The following is a 21,777-nucleotide window of genomic DNA, read 5'->3' on the forward strand; positions in this document are numbered from 1 at the left end:
TCTTGTGCCAGAGAAATTCTTTCTCAGCCTGTTGTGATTTCTTTAAATGCCTTCTGTGCTATCAGAGCAGCATACAGGGGGCCAGAATTGGCCCTTGAGCTTATATATTTTTCATTGTCTAAGTTAAACTGGTAGACGTCTGTTTTCTAACAGGAGTAGACAGGATATTTTACCTCTGAATTTGGCACTGGTGTGACCACTGCCGGAATACTGTGTCCACTTTCTGGTGTCTACTGTTCAAGGAGGATGTTAGTAAATTGGAAAGGTTCAGAGAAGAGCCAGAAGAATGATTAAAGGATTAGAAAACATGCCTTATAGCAGTAGACTCAAGGACTGCAATTGGAGTTATCTTAACAGAGAGAGTTAAGGGATGACTTGATTACAGTCTATAAATATTAATATTTAATAATGGGTTCTTCAGTCCACCAGAGAAAGGTATATAACATGAGCCAGTGACTGGAAGTTGAAGCTAGACAAATACTGAGTGAAATAAGGTGTAAAATTTTAACAGTGAGAGTAGTTAACCCTTAGGACAACTTACCCAGCATCAAGGTGGATTCTCTATCACTGACAATTTTTAAATCAAGATTGAATGTTTTTCTAAAAGATCTGCTCTAGGAATGATTTTGTGGAGGCCTATGTTCTACAGGAGGTCAGACTAGATGATCAAAGTGCTCCTTTCTGGCCTTAGAATCTATGAATGCAAAGATTTTTAAACACTTAATATTTGAAACTATTTACTTGAGTTTCAGGTCTGCACATAGTCTGGAATTGTGATCCTGTATTAATCACTGCCACAGGATGGTGGATTCTGACTACCAAGTTCTGTAACTAGACTGTGCATTACATCCTTTCCATTCCAGAAATAACAACAAACATACTACAAAGGGAACATTGGAATCTAATTAATAATAATAATGCCAATACTGCCCTTTCCCACACACATGTCATCAGAAGAAAACCCCATCCCCAAGAGCAGTATTTACAACTTTACAAAGACATATGAGCAGTTCTCTGGGCAGCCCTTATAAATAGCATTTACATATTAAAATAAATATGTCCACATTGCCATAGTAGCAGGAGGTTTTTTCATTATTTAAAAAGAAATATGTTACAAAACAATATCATTAATTTTATATTTCTTGCTTAATTTTTTAAAAAATAAGTAATAAAAAAGTCATTTTATAAAATAATACAAAAGTAAATTGAGTATAAGAGTGTCCATTCCTAGCACATGTCCTTGGTTTGTACATTATGATACATCATGAGATGTTGACCTCTAGGAAGTCATGTAATCCTTCACTTCTAATTGGACAAAAAAATCCAGTGCTTTTTTCACCATATGTTGTAAATCTATGATGTGAAACATTCTCAGCAAGGGTAAGAGTCCTTTTAGCTCTTGGGAAAGGTTCTCAATGCTGGTGTTTATGACGTTGCTGTTTCCTGCTTCAGGCCACCTTGTGTAACACAGAAAGAGATTCTGAACAGCCAGGATTGGGCCCTGAAGTTTAAAGGTAATGAGTTTCAGTCAAATGGTGTAAGCAAGAATCTGTTCTTTTTTTTCTTGACACACACTAAGTGTGCACGTGTACTTGTGAGTGTGCATGTGTGTAAGTGTGCATAGCTGCATGAGAATGGAGAAGGTTAAAGAGTTTGGGAGAGAAGCTTAGAGGCTCCTCCTCCTTATCTGATCATTCTCCCCTTTCATGGAGAATTCTTTCTAGCTACCACTACTCAGCATCCCCAGAAGTTTACTGGGCTCCAGGCCCTGTTGCTGTGCCATCTTCTGAACATCAAAACCCATATGCATGAGGAACTGGATCACATTCATCTCCTGCCCCGTGAACTGGTCCCGGATGGTAGGACATGAGGGGTTACAGTGGGGCCAGGGACAGCTGTCAATCAGATGGATTGGGCAACCCTTCAAAGGGGCTTTCCCATTTTTGTTGCTGTCATGCAGGCTGCGGTCCCAGCAATGCAGGGCACGGGGTAATGAAGTCCCTTTCACCTGGATGTCTGTCCAGTGACTGCAAAAATCAAACCATACAGATTGTATCAGCGGGGTTAGGGTATCAGTATTACCATATTCCCTTTCTTGCTAACTCATGACATTTCATAGACTTTGAAGAGAGACACTTACTTGCGCGTAATGATCTCATGGGACAAACAGGCTGGAGCAAAGCTAGCACTGAAAGGAAGGAAACACAGATCAGGTATGGTGAGAAGCCAAAAAGGTGACTTGTCTGACAGATAATTCCCCGCTCCCTCCCATCCTGGAATTGGCCAGAAGTTCTGCTGTCCCTGGCATGATGCTTGAATACCACAGTGCTGGACATGCTATAAGAATCTGAATAGACTAGAAGAGGGTGGAATTTTCAGAAAATGGCACATTTCCATAGCGTATTGGTTGGGTGCATTTATAGGGGCTCATAGGCGCTACAGTGACTCCCGTGAAGAGCTGATTTAGCATGAAGCATCTAAGACATACGAGAGGTTTCATGTCATCCTTTCATCTGTTGCTGGGGTGTTTTATGATCAGTGTCTCTTAAAACATTCCAAAAAACTCTGTTCCTGCCTCATTTTTTTTTTTCAGATATGTTAAGAGTATGTTTCCTGATGCAGATTAGGTACACATACCAAATAAATCACATTGGTATCAAGACAGCCACTGTGACCCTCCCACAAACCAGCTTATGCACGACTTTTCTTAGGGAAAAAACACCCCAGCTTTTCCTGCTGCAATACTCACGTCACATCCTTCAGAGTGTTTCTTAGCTCCCGGCCCAGATTCTGGATGTAGAGCCACTGCCCCTCCTGGACAGGCTGTCCAGTTAGGTGCACATTATCTACAGTGAGCTGGGCCTCATCGAAGAGCCACTGCACCACAAAGACTGGACCTAGAGGGAAAAAGAATTGGAGAGTCTTCATCAGGTTAGCAGCAGTAAATGAAGGAATTGCCTAGGACCAATTTCAGACTCTCAGGCAGGTAGGCCTTTCTTTTTGCACTTACATCGAAGAGTGGGATAAATTTTATAGCCAAAAAAGCAATTCCATTCCTCCCCTTCTTTAAACTGCAGTTTGCAGCGTTCAGGAACAATCCCATTCCAATATCTGAAAGACATAGCAATGGTGGGGTTAGTGCCATGATGCCATGCAGTCTCATTCCGCTTGGAATATCTCCTATTCACTAGAACACTGGGGCATTTGCTGGTTGCAGTTGGAGAGTCCTCTGTGCATGAATGAAGCAGTGAGCACAAAAAACCCTGCACAGAAGAACAGAGCTAACCTTTCTTGATTCAGCTGGAAGGCAAGCAGGTGTGAACAGTATTATTTAATCAAACATGACTTATGACAAGGAGGAGAGCTGGGATTTCATTAGCCAATGATACTCTCTGTTCTGGAGGTGGACTGGCTGCTCTGATAGAGTTTTCCTGTCACTTGCTTTTATGATCCTAGGGTATGGAACCTTCCCCTAGATAACAATCACTCAGAGATGGAAGGATTAGAAAGACGGCAATTTCAGTTTATTAACAGCAACATTCTTCCCTGTGTCTGTCTGGTCACATCAATCTACAGTGTCTGCAATGTCACAGTCTCATGAATATGCCTTTGAAATTGTAGTTCTTTTCTTTAGAAGTATAAGTTCATCAACAAAGTGTGAGGCACGTGATAGGTATCTTATAAATACAAAAAGGACGCAAGGAAGACAGGAAGAGTGTCAGAGCCCTGCCTCAGGATTTCTCCTCATCCTTAGCTCTTGGGTAAGGGTAGTTTAGAATATTTTATTGTACCTGATTCCTCTCCTAATAGCTTCTGTTGGGGCACAGGTTATAGTATCAATACAGTCAGTTCTGCGGTACTGTTTATTATCCAGGAACCAGCCAGAGTCTGCCAGCCCTCGAACCTGAATCCCTTGATAACCCATCTCCTCCAGCTGCTCTGCTACTCGATCCACATTCAGAAGCACCCCAGTTCCCCCAGCACTGCAATGACAAGATCAGTAATTCAGTCACAGACCTGCAAGACAGCTACAATACATACTGCTTTCACCGTTTTGATGCATTGAGCAATTTGACTAGTCTGTAAGGACATAATCTAGTCAGCAAGTTATTTCCTCACTTCATAAATTCTCAGAAATAAAAGCAATGCTAACTAGTTCAGGAACCAAAGGCCATCCATTTTATTTGCTTCTTTCTGGCACAGCTCTTTCCTGTTATTACCAAGAGCTCTGGCAGCTGAAAATAGAAAGACTCTGAAATTTGGAGACAAAATTTTCCATGTTTCTATTGTCTAATATTCTTTCCCCATAAATAAATTCCTCTGAATCAAAAGCTGAGATTCTCCTATAGCCAGTATTTCTACATCATTCCCTATTGCAGCTCCTACAGGAAGAGGCTCAGAAGAGTATTTGTGTGAGCTTTCCGCTACCAGTGCTTCAGCTTCACTCTTCCTAGCACCACCTGCAGGCAGTGTCTGGGAACTAATCTCCCATGACTAATCTAAAGACAGTGCTCCATTGCAGTTGCTCTTTCCTGTTATTTCTCTCTTCATTGTAGGACAATCTTATGCAGATACTTACCTGCTTCCTGCCAGGAGTAGTACCTTTGCATTACTAAGGCCTTTTCCCACCAGCTCCTTTACTACCTCTTGTATTATGAGGGCTCCCATGAAGGCATATTCATCTGCAAAAGAAAGAGTTAATCATCAATAGGACTGTGATGTATAGGCTAAAACTTTATTGAATAGGCTTCCCTCACACATCCCCATCCCACAGTTGCTCAGGACCCTGAAGGCAGAGAAACTGTTTGCCGTGAACAAATTCTACCATTTGAAGCCTTTATACACTGAAATTTACAAATTGTAGCCTTGAAGAATGTTAGTCCACATGAAAGTAAGAGCAAGGCAGGTAGGTACTGAGGGTCTTTCCTAGCACAGGCCTTCACTGGCTTGATCCAGAGGGAAGCATATGTCCTGCTGAATTACTCGTACTACTTCATGCAGCACCTTCGGGCTATGCTTCTTAGTTACACCAGACTGTATCAGGAATAACTTGATTAAAGTCAGTGGAGTTTCATCCAGTGTAAGTGAGAGAATAAGCCCCCTTGAGTTTTCTGTAGCGGTCTCACATCCAAGTGCTAATCCTGGTTATCTTTTAAGACTCATCATATCCTGAGGTGGCATGATTCATCTGCAGGATGTTAAAGATCTTTAATTTTATCTGCATAAGGAAATGTCCATCTGTGTGTGCCAAGGAGACATCACAATTTTGCACTGTTGTCACAGTGATATTGTGTTGATCCAAAACAAATATCACCAGGCAACAGCATCATATTATAATGCACAAATTTTTGTCTTGCAGACCAAATTGCAAGCAGCTCCTGCCCAACAATGTGTGGGCTGAACATCCATTTGGGACAAGAATGTGACTGAATTAATTACACTTATCACTCAGGTCAGCAATATGAGAAGACATTACAAGCCATAGTGCCCCAACCATTCCATTTAATTTGCAGTGTATGCAGGGTAGGAGACGGTTATCTAAGAGGAAAGGCTGCTTCAGGAACTCCAGGTGCAGCCTGCAGGGACTAGATGTGCATCTGTGACATCCCTGCATGCAGGGACTCTGAACCATGCCTCGGCAGGATGTGATGAGGGAAGAGGGATGTTTTATCTGGAGATTACTTGTTATTCTTTCCTGCTCCTCAGCAGGAAAGGCTTGTCTCTCATTCACATAATTTCAGAGAAATCAGGCCATATCCTCTTATGTGTGATAATTGTCTGGCAGCCAGCCCATCGGCAGCACTCACTTTTTTCAGATTTGGAAGAGGCACCACTCCAAACATCACTTGAGCAATAGGGGATGAAACTGCAAGAGATGAGAAGTTCGTGAGCACTCATTTTCGCTTTATATACAGAGGGGTGAGGCTAGGGTCAACGAGCTGGAAGGAAATCCTGCAGAGAAGGGAAGAGACTGTTTTTTTGTTCAGTGAGATGCTTATACCACCCCCTTGAATACTCAAAGGATTACCTCTCGTGGCAGTCAGTTACTGTTGCTTTTTTTTTTCCTTCTGGATGTTAGCCTTTTTATTGATCTAATTAGGTAAGGCTACGATTTAATCATGGGTATTCTTAGTAAAAGTCACAGACAGGACACGGGCAAGAAACAAAAAATTACTGCCCATGACCTGTCAATGACTTATACCATAAATACCTGATTGAATCTTACAGGGGTGCTGCTGAGGGGGAACCCCGAGGGGCCAGTCAGTGGCTGCTCTGGCCGCTGCCAGAGCGGGAGCCCTAGGGGGCCAGCAACTGCTCTGGTCACAGCAGGGGGAGGGAGTCCCAGGACCACTTCCAGGAGCTGCTCAGATGGTCCCAGGGCCAGCTGCATTGGTCCTGCTCAGACGGTCCCAGAGCAATGGACAGTGCGGCTGGCTTCAGGGCCGGGGCCGCTCCAGCAATGGGTGGCTCCAGGGTCGCCCGAGCAGCTGGCTGCAGAGCCGCTCAATCAGCGGCCACTGTGGCTGTCCCCAGGGCCTCCTGAGCAGCCCTGGGATCATCCACACTGGTCAATGCTGAAGTCAGGGAGGTTGCAGGAAGTCATGGAATCAGTGACTTCCATGACCTCCATGACAAACACGGAGCCCTAATTATGGGCATCGTGCTCTAGAGCACAAATCTAAATTCTAATCCTGGCTTTTCCATTGACTTGGGCAGCATTGGGCAAGTCACTACCTTTCTTTGTGCTTTAGTTTCCCTCTATATAAAATGGGGAAAACTCACCTACCCTATGTAATTGCTAAGTATTGTTATTAAATGTCTCTGCAGAAATGGAACTATCTTTCCATCTCTTAGCTTTTTGTCCCCAGCTGCTGCAATAGAAATTATCACCTATATCCGCTTCTCTTCCCTTCTTGCAGCACTGCAGTCCAGAAGGTCTATGTAGAAGCACAAGCAAGCCAACCTCCCCCTCCTAGGTCTCCCCTCTGAACAGAAGTAGGCATCCGAAGCTCACTGAGAACTGTCAGGCACGTCACCAGCCACATGGCCTGATATGGTATTTCCCCAATTTATTCCTTTGGAGGATATCCTCTGGGATCTCCCCAGTTTTTCTTGAGGTTCATCATTAGACCAACCCATGCCTTCAGCTGAACTGGACACAGGTCACTCTGGACATTGTCAACACCGCTCCTGGGAAGGCTGAAGTGGTAGACAGAGAGAACAATGTAGGGTTTTCCCTTTTACCAAGGATTAATTGTGTTATCTGACACTGTAGCACTCCCTGTTCTTGCTGTCCTAGAAAGCAATAGATCATGTTTGCATGGTCCACTCCCCATTCTTACACCATGTTCCCTTTTCCTCTCATGGTGCCTCTTTGTACATAATTTTTGGAATATAAACTTGTTCCCCTTGGTGCCCCTCCTTACACCATGTTTGCGTTCCACCAGTGCGGATTTTCTTCTGGTTGTGATGACAGGATCCCAGTTCCTGCAGGTGGATGAAAAGAAATATACAAAGGCTGTTCTCAGATTTTAAAGCAATAAGAATGAGGCTGGTGTGGGGGCTCTGGCCGTACAGAAGGGAAACTTACACTGTAATAGCCATTGGTGAAGTGGGAGGGACAAACAGAAATGTGTCTGTGCCTACATCTTGATGGATATGATTTTCAGCCCTTGATTCACATCAGAGGTGAACCCCAGCACTTATTACCTTTCACACTGAAGAGGCGCTGTGATACCTACATAAAAATACATTCTTCCTAAATTCTGTAAGGTAAATTCCAATACTAGCAATTATAGGATTTGTGTGAATAAGAGAAAGAACCTACATGTACAATCAGCCCTTGGCATAAACAGTGCAAGGAAAGGTAGAGATCCCATAATCCTGTGCTGACTCAGTAACTGTGTGGTTTACAGACATGTGGGGATCCATGGTGTTACCTGCACCTTCTAAGCAGTACTAAAAGAAAATAAAAATTTATTAAATGCTTCCCTAATCTTCATAAAGGCAATTATAGTACAGTAGAACCTCAGAGTTGTGAACACCAGAGTTACAAACTGACTAGTCAACCCAGGGCCATCCCTAGCTATTCTGGGGCCCTATGCAGCCCCCCCATGGGGATGTGTGTGGGGCCCCAGGCCTCTGTGGGAGGGAAATGGGGGGGTTTTCCCCAGGCCTCTGCGGAGGGGGGCAAGGCTGACTTAGGGGACGGGGGGAACCACCCCCCAGCACTCACCGGCAGCGCGGCTGGGGCTGCGCTTCCTGCTGCTGGTGAGTGAAGGCCCAGCCATGCTGCAGAGCTTGGGAGTGGGCAGGGCTGGAGTGGACCAGGGGCAGGAAGAGGCGGGGCTGGGGTGGGAAAAGGGGGGCAGAGCAGAGCAGGGTGGGGGCCCTGGGGAAGAGCCGGAGCAGGGGCTGGAGCAGCACACAGCTGCACAGGGCACCAGGAAATTTGGGGCACCAAATATCCTGGTGCCCTGTGCAGCTGCATACTTTGCGTATGGGTAATGATGGCCCTGAGTCAACCACACACCTCATTTGGAACCGGAAGTATGCAATGAGGCAGCAGCAGAGACAAAATTTTATAGCAAATACAGTGCAGTGTTAAACACAAACTACCAAAAAAATAAGGGGAAAGCAACATTTGTCTTCTGTATAGTAAAATTTCAAAGCTGTATTAAGTCAATGTTCAGGTGTAAACTTTTGAAAGAACAACCATAACATTTTGTTCAGAATTACGAACATTTTATGAATACCCACCATTCCCAAGATGTTCATAACTCTGATGTTCTACTGTACATGCCAAAGGAATCTTACGTAGTTATGAATGGGAAAAGGGTGACCAGATGTCCTGATTTTAAAGGGTCAGTCCTGATTTTTGGGTCTCTCTCTTATATTGACTCCTATTACCCCCACCCCTGTCCCAATTTTTCACACTTGCTGTCTGGTCGTTCTAAATGGGAAGGAAGGTAGGGCTTTCACAAGGCCCTATGGGAGGGCAGGTGAAGCTCAGAAACTCACAATCTGGTTTCCCATCTGCAGCAGTTTGGGGCCTCCAAGTCATAGGACCAGGCCTATCTGAGGTAGATAAACTGATCCAAGTGAATTACATAATAGCATGTGTGTGTCTTTGCAAATACATTCACTGGTGTGTGTGAGTCCGTCTGTGAAGGCCTCTCTCCCAAACTACAGTGAATGAATTTCTTCTGGAAGTTTGACACGCCAAGACTATTATACAAGAATTATATAAGAGCCTGTTACGATGATTACCCCTTTAAGAACAACAGATGAAATACTGAAGTCCAAAGGTTCCAGTGAGGCTGGCCAAAGAAGTAGGAGACACAGAGTCAGATTCTGGCCTCCACTATGCCCCATTTATACCATTCTAGTGACGTAATGGAACCTCAATGGCCCTGATGGGAATTCCTCCAACACAGAAGCAGTGTAGAGCTGATGTGGGCAGCCATTCATCATTCTCCTGTGCTGTCCCCAAAAGTAGAGCCATGCCAGGGAGAGAAACGTGGTTGGTGTATTGAGGGCTGGATGGGGAGTGGCCCAAGTGCAAAGTAGTCCAGTTCTTTCCATTTTCAGCTGTGTCAGCTATACAAAGCCACCATAAATTGAAGCACCCCCTAGGACTACTGTAACTTACGCTGAGAGTTAAGCCACCTGTTAGCGAAGCTCAGAATTAGGGAAGTGAATATGTGATGTATATAGCTCACCTTTGCCCCCCCACCTCCTGTGCTGCGCCTTCTACGCTGTGCCTCCCGAAAGGTGCAGCATTAAATTTGGCCCACAATCAGGGAGCAGTGGGGTATGAAGCTCAGCAGCCAGAAGAGGAAAGAGAGGAAGGAAGGCTGGTAATCTGTATTTCTAGGCATTTATCTGAAGCTCTGAGCATCAAGCATCATTCACGCCATTATACAAAGGGGGTGGAATGAAAATAAAAATAAGATACAGGGAAGTCACCAAACAATAAAAATAGGAAAACATTTAAATATAAACTGCTGTAACTGCTTCCAGTACTACAGGAAGCTAAGCACAAGAACCCGTATCTTCTGGTATGATCTACTTTCCACTACCCGAAAGCACAAAGTAGATAGATTCTGGCTGAAAGTGGCTAACAGAAAATTCCCCTTGTGGAGGGAAATTCCAGTTTGCATAAAGCCAGCTGAGGCAGGGCCTGCACTAGTTTTGGGCAACATGTTAGGAGATGGAGGATACCTATCTTTCTCTTATGCCAGTGCCATAGGTTAAAGTGGGCCATCAGCTGCTCTAACACTGGAGCAGAATCAAGGAGCCAGTTATGGAGCAGCCACTATTGTGCACTGAGAGGAGTTTGGGCACAGAGAAAAATTGAGCCTAGATGCACTAAATAAGAGTATGTAACATTAAATGTCAATTTTCAAAACAGATTCTGCTGCTGGCTTTGAGTGGGTCATCCATTACGGGCAGAATTGCTGACTAAAGCTCAGATCTTTCAGCATGAGGGTAAGGGTCTCAGGGGGAGAAAATCTGTGTGAGCATCTTGCAGAGATCCCTCCCACCTCATCCCATTGGTGATGAGGAGTCAGGATAGTGTTTTTCACTGGTGCCTGAGGATCTGCAGGAAGTCAGGGCCATCCACATGGTGGCACTGTCTGTCTCCACTGACTCTAGCTCCTTGGCACATTAGAGCCATGTTACCATGGTGGTCCCCCTTCCACAGCTCCCTCTGGGACCTCAGAGGGAGGGACCCCCCCGTAGAATATTATATATTTGATTGATTTACACAGGGCTGGAAGAGGAGGGTGATGTGTACCCCTCAACCTACCCACCCAGTGTAGACCTTGGACTACACTTTAAAAGACTCTTGTCTCCCATGTTGCAATATATAAATCAATGATACTCCTTCATCTTAGATGCGTGCAATACTGGTCATCTCATCTGTAAAATTATATTGCAGAATTAGAAGGAGTTCAAAGAAGGATGACATCCCTGCAAGTGTACATGCATACATGTGTATGTATGTTTTCATGTTTTTGCGAGGGCATGTGCATGTGCATACTAATTAATGGTTCTGTGTATGCATGTACAGGCAAATGCGTGTGACTTACATTATATTAATATCTGAACAGGAGCAAACACGGAGAAATGACAGTGTATATTGTGAGGAATTCTGCTACACTACAAAATCTGTGTATTTCCCCCGCCTATTTTTTTTTCCTTTTGTTATAGAGGGTAGATGTAATGTGTAATGGTGTTTCCACCCCCTGCACAGAAAGACTTACCAGTTTTGGTAATGGGCCACTCCTTGGAGCTCATCAGCCTCCTCATTGTATCATAGCGAGTATCACAATTTTCTCTATTAAAGCAATACCATCCCCCTGGGTCATGAAAAAAAAAAATCAAGTCAGTTCCTTGCTGTCATTTTGTTCAGGGAAGGAGTGGCAAAGTGTCACAGAGAGAGAGAGATGAACGTGTACACTAGAACATGGGATTCCCAGGCTGAGATGAATGGTGCAAGCAGTGGGTAAAAGAAATGGCAGAAAGAAGTAGCTGGATTAAGAAGCTTTAATTAGGGTCAGGTGGGTAGTTAGGATGCCAAGAAATCCACTAAATTGTCAGGCAGCAGAGGTGTATGACAAAGTGAGTGTGTCGGGTGGAAGGATGGAGACACTGGTTATGCAAAAGGCAGCCAGCACACAGATTTTGCACAGCCTTTGAAGAAAGCAGTTGGGTAGCTCTCCCTCTACCCCCACCTCTTTATTTACAAAAGAGGCTAAAAAGCTTGACCTGTGCTTAAATAAAAAATAATCCAGGCTCACCTTCCAGGAACAGCAGCCACCTTCTACTGCCTTTCGATTCTTTGAGGTAGTAGCTTAAAAAAAAACACACACACACAAGCAGAAAGCAGCATTAAATTCTTTAGGCAGACTGACTAGCTTAACCACAAGCTCTTTGAATCACAAACTTATTATAATATCAAGAGGGTTATATAAAATATTTGGTTAAAGAACAAGAGAAAAAACAGGAAGGCTGTCAGAAGAGCTCCAAACCATCTGATCAAAGGGCCTTCCCAGAGATCCTGAGCCAGGCAGATTGGCTTTTATCTCTCTCCAAAATAAATGCATTAAACAAATTCCTAGAATTCTTAAGAATTTCCAGGCAGGAAAGAGTTATTCCACCTGTTGCTTGCTGTGTTTTTAGTAATGACCAGGAGGTGGAAGCAGAGATTGAGTGCTAGACAAAAATGTTCATACTTTGTTTAAATATACATAAAGCAGGACTAAGAGAGGGCCAGCAATCATCATCATAGGCACTTCTCTGGCTTCTTCCATTACAGGATCTCAAGGCACTTTACAAGGTGGGTAAGCATTGTTATCCCCACTTATACACACTCAGATGAAGAACAGAGGAGAGTGCTGGCTCCCTGAATTAACTACCTCATGCTGGTGAGGGTAAAAATAAAAGAGGGGTGAGGATGAGGGTGAGTGATAATACGGGAGGAGTCAGGATCAAGTAAAATAGCCGCAGGCAGATTTCTTTCTTAGGGACTCTGTCCCCATGTCATCCTGTCCACCCCTGTGACTGTGAACTTCTTTGGCTGCCTTTGGATGTGCCCTCTAAATGCTTCGGATTCTAATGGACTTTGGAAAACTACTGATAAGTTACAGTGAAGGACATTGACCCTCCCTTCCCCACCCCTCAGGGTTGGGAAGCAAGCACAGAGAGGGATGTGAATGAAGTAGTTAGTAAAGTGAATGAAGCAGGATGGGAGAGGAGCATGGAAGAGATGGAGTAAATGAAAGGGGGAGTTGGAGAAGCAGAGGCGTATGGGGTGGGTCATTCCCCGAAAACTTTGGTGATGGTTCTCCAGCATCCCTTCCAGCCCGCACAGCAACTTTGGGGCGCGGGATAATGCGGGCGGAATCGTGAAGCCAATGGTGGGGAGGTGAAAGGGCCTCTATAGTGCGGGAGAGCAGAGGGGCCAGGACTCTGACCTGACGCTGGCCGGGGCTGTATCGGGACGGGTGCGCTGGGGGCTGATCAGGACCAGGCTCACGTCAGGGTCAGGGGAGGCTCGAGTTGGTTGTGTGCTGGAAAGGATCCCAGCCCCGCACTCACCCGGCCGGGCTGCCGTCGTTGCAGGTGACCGAACTGTTGAGCAGGAGATGGAGGCGCAGCTCGTGGTGCAGGTTCTGGGCCGAGCAAGGATACAGTGACTGCGCCAGGCTCTTGATCTGAGCCATGAAACTATCCATGTTGCCTTCCACGGCGGTGAAGTCCAGCGGGAAGCTCTCCACGGGCTGCCCGGTCGCTTCGCTTCGCTCCCGGGCTGCAGCCGCAGCTCCCGGCTGCTGCCCTCGCCGCCTCCAGTTCTTTCTGCCCTCGCCACCGGGGCCCCAGTGCAGCAGTCCCAGGAGCAGCAGCACTTGCACGGTTCCTCTGCCCATCGCGACCCGGAGCCACCTGCGGGAGAAGGAGCTGAGGAGTTGGGCGCTCGGACGAGCTCTGCCCCCTGCTCCGCTAGGCTGCAGACTGGCGGGGGCTCCGGGTCCAGGAGGAGCTAGTCCCGGGGGCGGGCAGCGCTTCGCGAGCTCCGTCTCCCCCGGGCTGGCCGGAGTTGGGGTCTCTGGCCCGGGCCTGCTCCTGCTATTCCCAGGGCAGCGCAGGGTCTGGTCGCTCCGCTCAGTCCCGCTCCAATGAGCGGCGAGGGCAGCGCCTGGGCGTAGTTAGCGGTGCCCGGGCTCTGCGGCGGGGCTCGGGGGCGCTCGGCTTTTCTTGGCGCACGGACTCGCCTCGTCCCAGGGCAGACGCATGACAGCGGGGCACGGGGAGCCCGCGGGGCGCCGCCAGCCCGGGCGCCGCGTGGGGCAGCAGCCGGCCAGCCCCCGCCCTGCCCTCCCCTCCGCCCCTTGGGATCCAGGCGGAGGGTGGGGGGGCTTTACTGTTTCCTTGCCAGGAGATTCCGGCCTTTGCTCTGCCGGCTCCTGCCCCGCCTCCCCCGTCCTATCCTGTCCGGGCGCTGCGATGCGCAGCGGGGGGCAGCGGCGGATCCCCCAGCCAAGGGGTTCTGGACTCCAGGGCGGGCTGAGCCGGATAGGCCTTTGAAGTGCTCTGCTTCAGCCGCCCGGCGCTCTGGCCCGGCGGGCTTGTTTGCTCTGGGAGACGTGCCCAGCCCGCGACTCACCTCCAGTCCCCGGCTGGGCTCGCTGTGTGGGGCTGCGCGCTCCCGCCCCAGCCCCCAGCCCCGCGAGCAGACTCACGGCCTGAGACATTTCCACTGGCTGCTTCTCAAATGGCTCCTTCCCCCTGCCAGGGCGCTTCCCTGTCCCCCGTCCTGCCGCGGGCCTCGGTTCCGTCCCCTCTTAAGGGGCTCTCCGGCCCTGCGCGGCTCTGAACTGCTCCTCCCACTCTTGCACGCTGGCAGGGCTTGCTCGAATGAGTGTGGCAGCCCGGTCCCCGTTCGGGAACCGAAGGAGTCTCCGGTTCGGCTGTTTGATTTAAGTTTGAAACAAAGGCCTCAATGTTTAGGACTGCAGGGGGTGAAGGCGGCCGCTCCCATTGCTCCTCTCTTCCCGCCAGCACCTGCCTGGGCAACAGCAGGGCAGAATTAAATCCCATCCCCACCTGTGACCCAGGAACACCCGGCCTCCCCGCCTCATGTGCCCTGCCAAGGCTCTAGGGTAGGGTCCGGAGCTGGAGCCGCAGAACTCACCAGGCTCTGGAGCTAGCTGAGGCCAAGCCCAGACCCAGTTCTGTCTCTGGTGCTAGAGTTGAGCAATCCAGAGTGCTAATGGAGTGGGAGCCCTTAAGGCCCTATGCCTGGAGTCTCTCTCATATGAGATGGAGGCTGCGCTATTAGGTGGAGAAGGAGAAATGAATGAGCTTGGTGAAGGTTGAGATGGGACCCAGGACAGGTATTCCTAGTTTTCAAAGGAGAAAAGAACTACCTTTGGTTAGCTCCGATTCTGCCCCTCCAGTGCTCTCACTAAGGGCATGTTATATTCCCCAGGGTTTAGGTGTGGAGAGGAGGTACTTTAATGCTTTTGGAATTTCAAAGGAAAACACTCGTTGCATGGAAAAGCTACCCAGGCTTATCTCTGAGAGATGGAATCTCCCCTCCAGGGATGGTCAGTACATCTTTAATTATTGGAGAGGGTGGCTCCTTTGTCTATTTCACTGGAAGTTATCCCAACAGCACTCCCAGAATTTTTTCACATGGTACACAAAACTGAACCTCCTCATGTCTACCCCTTCCCCCCAGGGCTCCTCACTGCCCCTCTCCCAGCTGGCTCCCCTGTGTGAGTACTAACTGCAGCTCCCCATACTTGTAAGTAGGTCTTGATGCACTCTCTGAGCAAGTCCTGCAAGCAGAGTGCTACGTGAATTGGGGCAGGGCCCTAGGGTGGGGTAGCTCTGGTGCAGGAACTGACCCTATGGCTGCACCGAGGAGAAGCAGAGCTGGCCACCCCCTGCCCACTCAGGTTTGGCTCCACACCCCCATGATGGGAGTCATGGGGCCAAAATTGAGTGAATGGCATTGCAGCCTGGCTTATGCAGCACCACTCAGGTTTGGCCCTGCAGCCCCTCCCTGATGGGTGGGGGCTGCAGGGCCTTACCTGAATGGGCAGTGAGGCAGCCAGTGCCGCTCCTTTTTGGAGCTGCTGTGGGGCCAGAACCTACACCAGTGCTTCCAACTGGGGGCCTGCCCAGCGCTTGTCCCCTTTGATCCCCTGCCAATGGTGAGACTGCACATAAGGTGTAGGGCTATGAGCACCACTGAGTTATCTCTGAGTTTTGGTGCCTACTAGATCCTCTCTGCCCCACAGCATCAGCACCCCACTCCAGCTGTGATATCAGTCAGAGCTCTCTTGCTGCCTTTGAAGTCTTGACATAGTTCCCAGCTCACTCAAAAGCAAAGGAGCTAGCTCAGGGCAAACCAAACCCATCTGTGGAAAAGAGTCAGTGTAAGTGGTCAGCATAGCCCCCAAAACTAGGAAGTGCCAGCTGGGGAGTCTGCATGGCCAGGCAATCAGGAAGGCTGTGACTTGAGTGGGGACCTGAGATGAGTGTGGGACTGCTCATGTGACACAAGATGCAGGATATAGACACTACAGTTAAAATCTAACACAGTACATATACATACAAAAGGAAATTAAAAACACCCAAACCAAATCAGCAACTTTCTTCATGGTGGTGCCAGTCATGGTTCCATCATGAAGGCTGAGTTCCATTTTGAGAGATTCAATCTCATTGTTCTGTATGAAAACTACAGTGTATCCTCTCTGAACTTCCAGTGTTCACTCTGAGTGCAGAAAAAAAATCTTGAGAATTTACAAGTAAATCTGTTAGTTTATTAAAAATAATTTTAAAATGTGTCCTTTAAGATATGTAGCATCTGTAATAGACTTTTATTTGTCCCAAATTATCTTGACAACAGAATGGCACAGACTCATCAAAGCTTCCACATAGTTAAACTTCACTTGAACCTTATTTATAGGGTACATTTGAAGAAATTTAGGTGTAATTAAGCTAAAGTTATGAATAGCTGTTGTATGTAATTGTTATGATTAGATAGGCTACAGGCAAAGTCTGGTCAACATCTCAGGTAATTTAAATGGGTCCATTTTGACTCCACTGATCACTTGTCTCCTACAAATTATTTGCATACAGCAGTTCTATTGGTTGTAATTAATCAATGGTATGAGGAAGACATGTGGATACATGTCCAAAGTTCTCATGGGTCCAACTGTTGTTGCTGTTCTTTAAAGGTTCCATGGCCACATGCTAGTGGTTCCACTGCACACAGTGAAGCATGGTCTGTGGGAATTGAGACATGAGCATGGGGGGAACCTCAAAGTGCAGATGTTGAGCTCTCCAACCTCTCCTTTTACATAACACCAGTCTCTGTAACTTAGCCCTTTAAACCAATAGAGTAATTATACCTATCTCATAGAGCTGGAAGAGACCCTGAAAGGTTATCAAATCCAGCCCCCTGCCTTCACAAGCAGGCTCCAGTGCTGATTTTGCCCCAGATCCCTAAGTGGCACTCTCAAGGACTGAGCTCACAACCCTGGGTTTAGCAGGCAAAAGCTCAAACCACTGAGCTATCCCTCCCGCAAATTAAGGATTAGAGCCACTGGTACACTTTGACTCTTTTTTGATGCTATGGAGATGCAAAGCACCTGTAAACCCAGCCTAACTAGCCAATGTACTGTGGCTGATTTACACTGCTCTGGTATACTGGTGAATTGTTCTTAAAAATTAAAAATTTAAAAGTGATTTAAGGTTGGTATGATTGAGTATGAGATCATGAGAACTATCTCATAGTAGCATTTTCTTTATGTGTGTGTTTTGGAGGGGTTAGTGTTCATGTATGATATTTTTAATAATTTAAAAAAAAAATTCCCAGACAAAAAACTATGTTCAGATGGAGTTAGGGCTGAAAGCACATAACAATAATTTAAGGATAAAAAATATTACAGGCTGTTGTAAGTATCCCCAAACCATGGATTATAAAAGGAATACACTTTAAACACAAACTAATTTAGATAGGGAGTGCACAATGAAACAAACAACCTCCACTCTACCATATATTGACACTATCAGGGGAAAAATAAAAACATCTACGTTTAAATCAGTTTAATCTAATCTGAGACCGCAAGAACTAAAATGCTTTAATCTCGTAATTATATGGTATTTGCAGGGCAGAGTTAAGGCTGTGTGGATGCCTAACTGTGCATTTCTTACCTTAACATGTTTAGATGTCTTTGAAGTGACCATGAGAACAAAAGAGTGACCATACTGGGTCAGACCAATGGTCCATCTAGCCTTATATCTTCTCTTTTAGCAGTTGCTGGTGCCAGAGGCTTCATACGGAATTAACAGAACAAGCCTATTTATCGAGTGATCCATCCCCTGTCATCCATTCTCAGTTCCTGGCAGTCAGAGGTTTAGGACACCCAATGCATGGGGTTGCATCCCTGACAATCTTGGCTAATAGCCATTAATGGACTTGTCCTCCATGAATTTATCTCATTCTTTTTTAAACTCAGTTATACTTTTGACCTTCACAGCTTCCCCAGGCAATGAGTTCCCCAGGTAGACTGTGTTATGCAAAGAAGTACTTCCTTATATTTATTTTAAACATGCTGCCTATTAATTTAATTGTGTGACCCCTGGTTCTTGTGTTACATGAAGGTGTAAATAACACTCCACTATTCACTTTCTCCACACCACTCAAGATGATATAGATCTTCATCATAGTCCCCTATGACAGAGTGTACTCCCCATACTGGCTCAGAGTAGGGTTGCCAACTTTCTTAGGGCACAAAACTGAATACCCCGTCCCTGTCCACAGGCCCTGCCCCTACCCTTCCAAGGCCCTGTCCCTGCTCACTCCCTCCCTCACTTTCACTGGGCTGGGGCAGGGGGTTGGGGTGCAAGAGGATGGTGAGGGCTCCAGCTGGGGGGCTCTGGGATGGGACCAGGGATGAGGGGTTTAGGATGCAGGAAGCTGCTCAGGGCTAGGGCTGAGGGGTTTGTAGTGTGAGAGGGGGTGCAGGCTCTGGCTGGGGGTGTGGACTCTGGGGTGGGATTGGGGATGAGGGGTTTGGGATGCAGAAGGGGGCTGGGGTAAGGGGTTGGGATTTTGGGAGTGTGCGGGCTCAGGGAAGGAGTTTGGATGCAGGAGGGGACTCTGGGCTGGGGCAGGGGATGTGGTGCAGGAAAGTGTTCGGGGTCCCAGCAGTGCTTACCGTGGCTCCTGGGAAGTGGCCACCAGGTTCCCACAGACCCTAGAAACATGGGTGGCCTGGGAGGCTCTGCATTGTGTGCACTTCCTTTGTGCCCCCAGATGCTTCCCCTGCAGCTCCCATTGGTCACAGTTCCTGGCCAATGGGAGCTGCGGAGCCGGTCCTTTGGGTGGGGGCAGTGTGTGGAGCCACCCTGGCCACCCATGCTTCTAGGGGCTGCAGGGACCTAGCAACCACTTTCAGGAGCTTGCAGAGCTAGGGCAGGCAGGGAGCCTGCCTTACCCCCGGGCCTCCGCTGTGCCGCCAACCAGACTTTTAACAGTGCCGACCAGAGCCGCCAGGATACCTTTTCAACCAGGCATTCCGGTCAAAAACTGGATGCTTGGCAACTCTAACTCAGAGAGGGCTGAGGTAGCCCAGGTGGTCCCAATCAGCCAATTAGGTTGCAAGCTGGGAGAATTAAGGGTGCAAGGAAAGCTCTAATTAGGAGGAATCTTATTTGAGTAGAGGTAGGATGGGCTAGCATAAACTCAGGAAGCTGCTAGCAGCAAAGGTTGCTGGGAGGAAGTTTGTGGTCAACCCTTTGTTCAACAGAGAGAGAAGGAGGGAACCGAGGGAAAGAGTAGGACCCTGGGGGCCTGACATGGCCTGAAAGGAAGGGCATATCCTGAAGGGAGCTGTGTGGAGTTGAGAACCTGTGGGGTAGGAAGTAGCAAGGTTGGTGACTGAACAGACATTGACTGCGTATTGTAGGGTCCCTGGGCTGGATCCCAGAGTAGAGGGTTCACCTATTTGCCACTGGGGAAGGAGCAATGGCAGGGCAGTGAACTGGAAGACTGCCTCGGTCACTGCAGAAGTGACAGGATCAGGGCACTAGGCATGAAGACTGCTGGATGTCTCTTGAGCAGAAAAGACTTTGAAGGACTCTACCCTGTAAGGGGGAAATGCTGAATGACCTGGCTGGAGGGCCATGTCAGAAAGAGGCAGCTTCTGCAGTAAGAGAGGGGGCTGTAGACGGAGAAAGAAGGATGGAGGGGCAGCATGCAACTGTGGGTAGGGGGATTGACCTTGTGAAGCAAATTCTCAGAACAGCCAGGAGGAGGCGCCATATTGTGGTGAGTAGAGCACCTTGTCACACTGCCCCTTAGTCATCTCTTTTCTAGCCTTAACAGTCCTGGTCTTTTAAATCTCTCCTCCATATGGAAGCTGTGCCATAACCTTAATAATTTTTGTTGCACTCTCTGGACTTTTTCCAATTCTAATATATCTATTTTAAGATGGGGGTGCCAGAACTGCACACAGTATTCAGGGTGTAGGATACCATGGATTTATATAATGGCATTATGATATTTTCTGTCTTATCTATCCTTTTCTTAAAGGTTCCTAACATTCTGTTCATTTTTTTGACTGCCACTGCACATAGAACAGATGTTTCCAGAGAATTATCCACAATGACTCCAAGATCTTTCTTGAGTGGTAGCAGCTAATTCAGACCCCATATGTTATATGTATAGTTTGGATTATGTTTTTCAATGTGCATTACTTTGCATTTAATTATTAACATTGAATTTCATCTGCCATTTTGTTGCACATTATCTTGAGTAGTTTTGTATCATCTGCAAACCATGCCATCACACTGTTTACCGCTTTTTCCAGATCATTTATTAATATGTTGAATAGGACTGGTCCCAATATAGATCCTTGGGGGACCCAACTATGCACCTCTCTCCCCTATAAAAACTGACCATTTATTCCTACGCTTTGTTTCCTACCTTTTAACCAGTTACGGATCCACAAGAGAACCTTATTTCTTATCCCATGACTGCTTAGTTTGCTTAAGAGCTTTTGGTGAGGGACTTTGTCAAAGGCTTTCTGAAAGTCTAAGTACACTTTATTAATTGGAACTGGATCACCCTTGTCCACATGTTTGTTGACCCCTTCAAAGAATCATAACTGATTAGTGAGGCATGATTTCCCTTTACAAAAGCTGTGTTGGGGGGTACGGATCAGTGTTCACGTTGCACTCCCCATCAGTGCCCTGGCTGGGGAAGCTAATGATCCAACCACAGGACCAAATTCAGTGATGAATCCTGGTCACGTGCCACCTGAGGCACGTTGTGCATGCACTTAGAAGAAGAAAAGCTGTGTTGACTGTTTCCCAATTAATCATTTTCATCTATGTGTTTGATAATGCTGCTCTTTATTATAGTTTAAACCAATGTACCTGGTACTGAAATTAGGCTTAAAAATCACTGTTGCATTAGATATTTGCTATTCATCTGGTACTGAAGCTAATTATTGCAGAACTTCTAACTGGTTTGTACTCTGAGATCCTTGAGAATGTGAATGCCATCTGGTCCTCGAGACTCGTTACTGTTTAATCTGTTTGTTCCAAAACCTCTTCCATTGACACCTCAATCTAGGACTGTTCCCCAGATTTGTCACTTAAGAAGAATTAATGGCTCAAATATGGGAATTTCCCTCACATCCTCTGCAGTGAAGACAGATGCAAAGAATGAATTGAGCTTCTCCCCAATGCCCTTGTCTTCCTGGAGTGCTCCTTTAGCACCTCAGTTGTCCAATGGCCCCACTGATTGTCTGGCAGGCTTCCTGCTTCTGATATATTTAAAAAAAATTGCTGTTAGTTTTTGTGTCTTTTGCTAGTTGCTCTTCAAATTTTTTTTTGTCCTGCCTAATTATACTTTTACACTTAACTTGCCAGAATTTATGCTCCTTTCTATTTTGTGTAGTAGGTGTTGACTTCCAATTTTTGTCTTTTGTCTCTTTGCCTCTTTTACTCTGTTAAGCCATGATGACTTTTTTTTGGTTCCTTTTTCTTTCTTTCTTTCTTTCTTTCTTTTTAATTTGTGGTATGCATATAGTTTGAGCCTCTCTTATGGTGTTTTTTAAAAGTTTCCATGCAGCTTGCAAGCATTTCACTCTTGTGATTGTTCCTTTTAATTTCCACTTAACTAGCCTCCTTTTTTTTGTGTAGTTCCCCTTTTTGAAGTTAAATGCTACTGTGGTGTTTTTCTTT

The 21,777-nt window shown here is 46.7% G+C and overlaps 1 protein-coding gene across 2 annotated transcripts; it reads right to left on the reverse strand.

The window, feature by feature from the left end:
• Positions 1-724: 724 nt before the first annotated feature.
• On the reverse strand, positions 725-14,294 carry NOTUM (notum, palmitoleoyl-protein carboxylesterase). Of its 2 annotated transcripts, XM_032764498.2 has the most exons (12): positions 14,174-14,294; positions 13,108-13,452; positions 11,808-11,860; positions 11,271-11,366; positions 7,428-7,488; positions 5,808-5,866; positions 4,580-4,682; positions 3,792-3,983; positions 3,011-3,111; positions 2,750-2,897; positions 2,141-2,188; positions 725-2,027 (listed from the first exon to the last, which is right to left on the reverse strand). In XM_032764498.2, the coding sequence occupies exons 2-12, from the start codon at positions 13,434-13,436 to the stop codon at positions 1,721-1,723; spliced, it is 1,497 nt and encodes a 498-aa protein (XP_032620389.1). In that variant the 5' UTR covers positions 13,437-13,452; positions 14,174-14,294; the 3' UTR covers positions 725-1,720. The 2 variants fall into 2 exon arrangements, with proteins under 2 accessions (XP_032620389.1, XP_074928037.1); XM_075071936.1 differs by lacking the exon at positions 14,174-14,294 and having other exon boundaries at positions 13,108-13,627.
• Positions 14,295-21,777: the final 7,483 nt, after the last annotated feature.

Source organism: Chelonoidis abingdonii, chromosome 13 (assembly GCF_003597395.2).
Source record: "Chelonoidis abingdonii isolate Lonesome George chromosome 13, CheloAbing_2.0, whole genome shotgun sequence".
NCBI classification, from domain to species: domain Eukaryota; kingdom Metazoa; phylum Chordata; order Testudines; family Testudinidae; genus Chelonoidis; species Chelonoidis abingdonii.